The following is an 8,924-nucleotide window of genomic DNA, read 5'->3' on the forward strand; positions in this document are numbered from 1 at the left end:
CAACCCAAGAATTGTCTCACACATATGTTGTGATTGAATATTTCCTCACGTATCGATCCAAATCTATTAAAATTATATTCCTTCCACGATGAGTAAGCAACAATATCACCGGTTGAGTGAGGAAATTATCGAAATTTGGCAATGAGATATTTAATTACAATTTTAACCTCATTGTTTCTGAATAGAATGACCTGACGATTCTGCCACTGGCTATGAGGCCCCTGTCAAATTCAAAATTGATCGTTCAACGATGCACTTCAGGGTGGATTACCTGTATTACCTCACCATTAATGATCAAAACCAAGTGTCCTTGAGACGTAAATTGAAAACGAGTGGGCGATCAATCGTTGTGTGTCTAATATTGCCCGAGGGCATAGTCGCAGACGAATACATTTTCGATTAAAGTATTCTTCAGAAGTATAAACAGGAAGAATATTGAGAGCAAATTCACGGAGTAATGATCAACGAATGATGTAATATATTTTAAAGAAACTGTAATCATTGGTGATTTTTCATCATCAAATTAAGTAAAAAAATTACGTCTTGAAAAACTTTGGAAAAATTCTTTTAAAGGGGCCATTTTTTTCAAGCTGTTAACGAATTCAGTAATTTTTTTTAGTCAATCAAATCATTCATTTACAATCAACTATATAATTTTTTCAAAATGCAATGGTCTCCATAAAATTTTAACTTTCCCGCAAAGATATTTTATTTAAAAATGAAACCTCCAGGGGGTGAATCGAGAGACGAAGGTGACTTTTACCCCAAAAATTAGCTTCCCTTGATATAAAAAGTGGTTCATCATCATTTCATCCCGCCTTTCATCCTCCAGATATCAAATATTTATCAAAAATTTATTTCCTCATAACAATATAAAAACACCTCCGAAATAACCCATTAAATAACAATTTATTTTCGCCCATTGGAATGATAATTCCCGGGGTATAAAACCCCATAAATTGCGTAAAGACGTTTCCTGGTGTAATGCATCCCGCCGTCAACAACATATGTATCGCCACCCACACTGAAAATGGCCAACCGAGCGAGAATCGAAACGATCGATAGGTCGAGGCGTAGGCCCGTTAGTACCAGTGCGCCCGGAAAACACTTGGCTTTTGTTGAATAAAAATAATCCTATAACTGTGTATTTGTGTGTGAAAATCGTGAATCTATACACCATGGTGAGGAATACACACGACTAAACGTGGATGACGGTGAGCAAGGCGTGGTCATTTACGTAACAACGATACACATACCACATACTCTCACAATATTCATCACTTTTATATTATTCAGTAATTTTTTATTAAAATATCATTGTGATTCTTCATATCGATCATCCGACTCCCGCGCTTCGATTATCTACATTGGTACCCCGGGGGCTGATTCACAGCGATTCCCTGACATTTTGCCAACAACTTACAATAACCAGTGTCTACTGCTGAGCTATATTCCCTCCCACAAATCATGATCATCGTGATTCTTTACTAGTGATTGAGCAATTATGGACGAGCTACGGGAGGTTGAATTTTTAATTTTTCCACTTATTATTTAATCATTATTATCCCCATACAACGAATTTTATCATTCTATTTTATTTAGCAATTGCAAATCACGACAATTATCCTGATTATTTTCATTCGCGAGAGATAGAGGGGATATACAGACTTCATCAAGTTGAACTGCTATGATTTATTATTCTAGAATGTGATCAGTAGAAAAAATAGCTAAAATGAGATTTTAATCATCTCTAAGAAGTATCATTTACAGCTTTTTTATCATACCGCAGTTTTGTTGAAATTTCAAAGAATTTCATCATGAAAATTCTCAACTTGATGAAAGCATTAACCTCAACAATAAATTTGGCCCAGAATTCCATAAAACGATGATAAAATAAATAAAAATATATCGACTACATAGTTACTCTTCACTGTCACAACACAACAGATCAAACTAAATATAATAATAATTTTAATGAAGTAAATTACGAAACGAGATCATGGAATGCAAGTGGTTGATAATTTAAATGGCCACTTGAGCAGATCGACGATTGAAATAACACGCAAAGGAAAAATCGTGGGAATTATTCAACTGCAACGAGTAAATAAACACCAGCCAGATGATACAGTGCGTGGGCAACTATGATGCATCACAATAAACTATACGAAGGTGTCGATCGGAAGCTATAACTCAGCAAAAAAATTATTACGATTGCATAAATCATCGCTTCTTCTGAATAAAATTATCGTTGTCTACCAAGGACAATCAATCCTTCGTGAACATTACTTTTTCATCTACTGCGCATTATTATTTTTTTTCACTAATAAATAAAGGACAACTCACTTTGTAACATTGCAAAACAATAAAATAAGTTCATTTTTCATTACGAGTAATTAAACGAATCTAACGATTATTCAATGAACCCCCTGACGATGAAAACAAACAGAAGTTTTTCTTCTTCATAATTAAATAGAGAAAATTCCATCCAAAAAAATTAATTTGGGAGGAAATGGAATATCCCGTGTGAAGAGGAATATTCAAAATTGAAATTTCACCCCAAAGAATAATATAATATTCAGAAAAGTGGGTATAATGTATCAAAGAGGGTGCGGAGGTACTCGGCGAGAAAACTGACACAATTACGAGTGTATTCCCTCGAATCCACATGGAATTTCTAGTCAATATATATTAGCCGATGTCTATTGGTTATAATCCAGGGTAGAGTGCCTTTCTCAATGCTCGATGTACCCCAACGACACACACGCGCACCTTAGAGAGGCAAAGATAGCCACGTTGTGTACCGGCGAAAGATAGTAACGGATTAGAGATTAGTGGGTGTGTTACGGGTCGATACGGGTGTGCGACCATGCGTTAAAATGAAAGGAGACGCATCCTCTCTCTCTCTCTCTCTATCTATGTCTTGATGAAAAAAAAAAATTTTACCAATTTTTATTCCCATCATGGACATCAACTCTCAGTTAGAAGTAGAATCGATTGCCGGAGTAAATTTACGTGTCAAATTGAGGAAAAATCGCTGATGAAGAATCCCATTAGTAATTACGATGCAATAAAACTGAATCCCTCAACTGTTAATAAGGAAATGAAAATTGTTGAAATTACTCGATAGGTGGATGTAATTGAAAATTGATAAAAATTAAGGTAACTGTGGGTTAATTGAATGGAGTATTTAGCCTTAATTGAATTTTAAGGAAATACGTAGTCCAATTTTAATGATGAGTTAATGACAATTAAATTTGGACCACGGAAATGCCTACACTACCCCGCCCCCTCAAAAAAATTTATTTTCAGTTCCGAGGGGGTGTCTTTAGACAGAATAAATCACTAGTTGTCGACGAATTAAAATTATTTGTTTATTTGTAATTGAAAATCATGAGAACTTTATTTTTATGAACATAAGCCAGACTGTCTTGTAATGAAATGATCAAAATGAATTGAAATGATATTGATAAAAATGTCCAACTAAATTGAACAAGGTGTTTACTCTTAATTGAATTTAAAACAACTACCTACTTCAATTTCGCTATTGAGAAATTGTACTCGTGTGATACATACCATACGTGGACGTTTTTTTAACGAAAAAATTTCCTGGCATTCCAGTGAAACTGTCCCATGATAAAAAAAAAAAATTGTAATCAATTCAGTGAATAATTCCCCAAGTACTTGACTGTCCAATCAAAACCTGAATATTCAGTACTCAATTACGCCCATGTCCGTTAATTTTCATGAACCAATTACACAAAGATTGATAGTGTTCCCTGATTTGGTCATTAAATTGTGAATTTTCAACTGAAATATTTCACAAAATTTCCGTAAAACTGGCCCTCAATTAAAAACTAAATTCATTGAAATAAAATTAATAAAAATATTCATCTTAATTGACCAAAGTATTTATCCTTAATCGAATTTGAAGAAAATACCTAGTTCAATTTCGCTAATGAGAAATTGTACCCGTGTGATAGATACCACACATGGACAGCACGTACAACAAAATAATCATCCGGTAAATCCAGTATCCATTAATGAAGTTTCCTGGTGTTAAAACGATAACTCATAATGAGTACATTTTCCTTTTACTCTATCGACAACGTGAAACCAGAAAACTTTTGATTTCGATGAAATTTCCATTCTCGTTTTTTACACTTCACTTTTTTTTTTCTTTTTCTTACTCTGGCATTCAACTTTCCTTCGTGTTTCCCAATAAATCATTATCTCAATGGGATCTGGATGAACGTTGGAGCTCACATCCGCAGGAGTCGTGAAATAATTTCAATTATCGTTTTTTTTTTCCCCTCAAGAGTTCTTTTTTGTCGCTTTCTAAAACGTCAGAAATTGATTTCCCGAAACCCAGAGGGATCTTCTGGATTAGCTGAGGCAAGAGATTTTTTTTTTACTTGTTCCTTCACCCAAACGGTTGGCAATAATGTTCGATGGTGCGTAGAGGAAACGGTTACCTCATCTGGGATCACTAGTCCAGTTGACTTGTCATGTTCGAACGACTAGACGCGAGACATTTTTTTTCACTCCTTTCTTTTTTTCGCTTCGAGGGAACATTGTTAATCATTTTTAAATTCCGCTAAGAGTCTTGGACCTTTTTAACAGGTGGCATTTCTACTTTCAAGGGATTTCTCTACCAAAGTTCCTAATGTTGCAGAAAAATCTATTGAAGCTACACTTTCAGATTCATTATACCCATAGAATAAACGAAAAATTCGAAAAATTGATTGAAGACATTCGGCAATTGCAATAAAAAAATTCAGAAAAATTTAGCAGTAAATACTTTTTGCTATTGATTTTTCTCCGTTAAATAAATTTTATCAAACGGTGTAGACCATCAAAAAGTTTACACTGAAGTTTCGGTAAAAAAATTTGAAAACAATAATGTCTTCAGTAAAATTTTAATTAAACGGGAAATTCCCTGCTTTTGAAAACTCAGAATGTCATTAAAGTTCCAGTGAATTTAGAAATTCCTAACAAGATCAATTTTTCACAAGATGGCCACAGCGTTCGACAATCTTTGAGTCTAACTATGTGGCAATTGATTTCTTCGCAGCAATATCCACCCATTGAATTCACTGTTCCCAACCCACCTGCGCCGCGGGAATGCGTCGTATTCTCCACTACTACCAACTACCCTAAAGGTCCATTTCCATAAAAAAAATACTGCGTAATTCCATTGGCGTATTCTCCTGGATTCCCGCGAGTTCCCTAGATTCGCGATTCCTGAGATTGTCTACGTTCTGATTGGCTAATATTTACCCCCGGAGGAGAATAAAAGGGGAAGATAATGAGGATACGCTGTGGCATCTCTCACAAGGATAAAGTCATCTAAAAAACAAAATAACGGACTGTGGTGACCTGTAGTCTTCTCCCTCACCTCCTCAATTTTTATGGCATTGACTATTTGTCTCTAACCATTTTCTAATCCTTAGTAGAGAAGATAATTTCGTTTGACACGTCATAAAATGGAGAACCACCATGGAAACAATGATAAGGCAGTGATAATAGGTAATTCTGCACACCCTTGATAAGATATTTTGTTTGGATAACAAGGTTATGATTTTATTCCTGTAATTACTATTTCCCAGATGATGACAGAAGCGAGGGGTCTGTCGAGGTGGAGCCGGAAAAAGGTGAAATCGATGGTGATGAGGAAACCGAGAAAATCTGCATAATAGATCCTGATACTGAGGTGTGACTTCAAAAATTTATTTTACTTCTCAAATTTATTCCCTAATGACATTGATTTTTACCGATTTATTGATTAGACCGTCATCTTAATACATACGAGATTAATTAATTAAGTAATTGAGGTACGTTTTTTTAGGATTAAAAATTAAATACCGATATTTTTTCTCGCGTCCAGGAACTTGATTTTAATCACTCGAGGCTCTCAAAACTGGAGAATCTAGAGCCTCTGGCCAACATCAAAAAGCTATGCTTTACCTGGAATTTAATCAAGAAGATCGAGAATCTTGACACCCTCACAACACTCGTCGAATTGGAACTCCGGGATAATCAAATAACTGTGATCGAGAATTTGGATGCTTTAGTTAATTTAGAGTGAGTGAAAAAATCCAGAAGAATATCCAGTTCTATCAATTAATTGTTATCCACCTCAATTGAATTCAACGAAACATTCATAAATCTATTTATTTTCTTATCTAGGATCCTAGATCTGTCCTTCAACCGACTGAAAAAAATTCAAAACCTGGATAAACTCAAGAGCCTGCAGAAGCTCTTCCTCTCATCAAACAAAATCGCAAAAATTGAAAACCTCTCTCACCTGGAGAATTTAATTCTCCTGGAGTTGGGTGACAATAAAATTCATAAGATCGAGAATCTGAATGGTTTGGAGACCCTGACCAATCTGTTTCTGGGAAAAAATAAAATCGCAAAGATCGAGAATCTGGAGCACTTGGTGAACCTAACACTCCTCAGTATTCAGAGCAATCGACTCACAAAGATAGAAAATTTGGAGGAGCTCAAACAACTGGATCAACTGTATTTATCTGAAAATGGATTGACCTGTATTGAGAACCTGAAGACTCAAACAAAGCTAACGACACTGGATTTAGCAGATAATCAGATAAAACAAGTGGAGGGAATCAGCCATATGGAACTTCTAGAGGAATTATGGGTAAATAATTGTTTTCATCCCTGAAAAAATCAAATGACTTTGATTATGTGAATTCTAAATCTCTTTTTGGCTCTCCCCCCAGATGAACAATAATAAAATTGAGGACTTGACAGCCCTGGAGTCCCTGGCAGCGAACAAGAAACTCCAGACAGTGTATCTCGAGCACAATCCCATCTCCAAGGACCCCAACTACAGAAGAAAGATAAAATTACTGCTCCCCTGGTTAACTCAACTCGACGCAACCCTGTGCAGATGAATCAAATAACCTCACACCACCAGAAATGCAATTAATTTATTAGCTGTTGCACCTGAATGGGAACACAAACCTGTTGATTCTAAAATGTCTTCTCAACCCGAGAAACTTCCTTGATAATATAAATCAAGGGCTTCGATGTTACGTATTGAATGAAGCTGAACTAACAAATCTTCAGTCTTCCTAAATTTAAAATAAAAGTATTGATATTCAACTCCTGCCCGATGAAGAGAAAACCTCTAATTGTTGATTGTATAAAAGCAGTTTTTCTAAATGTTCCCTAGTAACTCCTCTCAGTCAAATTTAGGAAATTTGCACTTGTATTTTACCAGTGGTTATTTATCCCTGATTTTTCTAATAAATGAATAAATAAACTCACCAATTCAAAACCATTGATCAATATTTTCCCTGAATTATTTAAACTTAATCAATATTTATCTAAGGAAGAATTTATTTGTGGACAGGTGAAGGAAAACAGATCCTAGAGCTTTATTATGGTTAATTTATTCTCCAAAAAAAATATCCCTGGGATTCGTTCCGATAGAAAATCGGTGAGTTTAATCAACTGAAAATTTTCCCCACAATCAACCCCGAAGACGCCCTTCACGGAAAGCTAATGTAAGGTCAAACAGTCTCGTCAGACCAGTTCCAGGAAGCCGAGGCTCTCGTGCCCTCAGAATACCCAATAAAATCATGAAAAATGCTTCAGAATATTTGCATCAATCCATTGAAAAAATGGCGGGCCTCCCAACCGCCAAATCTGCCCCCCCCCCTCCTGACCCTCCACAATACCGATCCAATCCATTAATAACCCTCAAAACCACATTTACCAAATCCATTCATTTCCTAAAATCTAATTCACCGCCTCAATTCTAAATTCATGCAAATAACTCCGGAGATTTATCGATGTGTTTCAGGTTAGGCTGGATGAATCAATTCAAAATAACAGAGAAACTATTGTCCGGACTCACCTCCACCGGCATCCGGCATGTTCTCCAGCGGTTCTCCTCGCCTCCGATGAGTAATAATCCTCGATCAAACACACACACACACACCCACAACACTTTTTACACAATAAAAAGTACTTCACTTCGTTTAGAATCACACGACACGAACTGCACATCCCGATTGCCAAACAAAGACTGAGAACAGTGAGGGACCAATACTTATCCCGCAGGGCCTCGCACACGGACACCAAAGTAAATAAACACTTCTACCTCATTTCGCGGAATTCTATCCTGTCGACTATTTTCTCTTGTCGAATAGAATATTCACACTGGGGAATTAAACGAACGTTGTAACCGGCACATTTCATTCCCTTCTGTTTTATTAAATTGTCGGGATCCCAGTGGTCAAGGAATAAATCTCAATCTATGAACCGAATCATCTGATTGGACCGGAGTCCATTACCACTGAAAACCCCCAATAACGCTTTTTATGCAAAAAAAAAATTATTTTATGGAATTCAACTGCTTGACCCCGATTTACGCCGGAAAATAAGCCCTGCGTTCTCCGCCATTTTCCAGCGTCCCCAGTTTCTATTTTACAAAGTGAACAATTCCCGTGCAAAACCTCCGACTTTGTGGAGTCGTATATCATTGTAACCCCCCAAAAAAATTTGTTACGATGGAAGAAATATGTTTAATGTCGTTTAACTGCCCTCCCGCTGTTTGTTTATGATTAAAAGAAACAAAGACTTCGGTGGCGTCCCTCTTCCAAATGCGAGCTCTCCATTTTGGAAATTTTAGGGGGTACGCAACTTGCAATTTTCTCGAGTCAGGTATCATTTTAAAGTTAAAAAAAATACCTTCAAATCACAGTCCAAAACACCTGCTCTTTTCGTCACTTGTATTGATATCTTGCCGATTAAAAACACAACGTTTGGTCTTAACTTATCCGTATTTACGAACCGACGCTTTCAACGGCCGGCAGCCGACTCGTCGATGGTGGCGCCCTCACAATGGTACTATTCTCCCCCACCCGTGACCAACTGGCCTACGCGTGACGTCACCT

General features: G+C 36.5%; 2 protein-coding genes across 3 annotated transcripts in view; one reads left to right on the top strand and one right to left on the bottom strand.

The window, feature by feature from the left end:
* Positions 1-8,833, bottom strand: part of LOC135160513 (transcription factor hamlet-like) — a 93,322-nt gene extending 84,489 nt beyond the window's left edge. For both annotated transcript variants that reach the window (XM_064117133.1, XM_064117132.1), the window contains exon 1: positions 7,883-8,833. The gene's annotated coding sequence lies outside the window, so the exon portion shown is untranslated. The remainder of the gene's footprint in view (positions 1-7,882) is intronic.
* On the top strand, positions 5,282-7,305 carry LOC135160516 (protein phosphatase 1 regulatory subunit 7-like). The gene is made up of 5 exons (XM_064117139.1): positions 5,282-5,526; positions 5,607-5,710; positions 5,885-6,081; positions 6,187-6,658; positions 6,741-7,305. The coding sequence occupies exons 1-5, from the start codon at positions 5,484-5,486 to the stop codon at positions 6,912-6,914; spliced, it is 990 nt and encodes a 329-aa protein (XP_063973209.1). The 5' UTR covers positions 5,282-5,483; the 3' UTR covers positions 6,915-7,305.
* Positions 8,834-8,924: the final 91 nt, after the last annotated feature.

The sequence above is a fragment of the Diachasmimorpha longicaudata genome, chromosome 3, assembly GCF_034640455.1.
Source record: "Diachasmimorpha longicaudata isolate KC_UGA_2023 chromosome 3, iyDiaLong2, whole genome shotgun sequence".
NCBI lineage: Eukaryota > Metazoa > Arthropoda > Insecta > Hymenoptera > Braconidae > Diachasmimorpha > Diachasmimorpha longicaudata.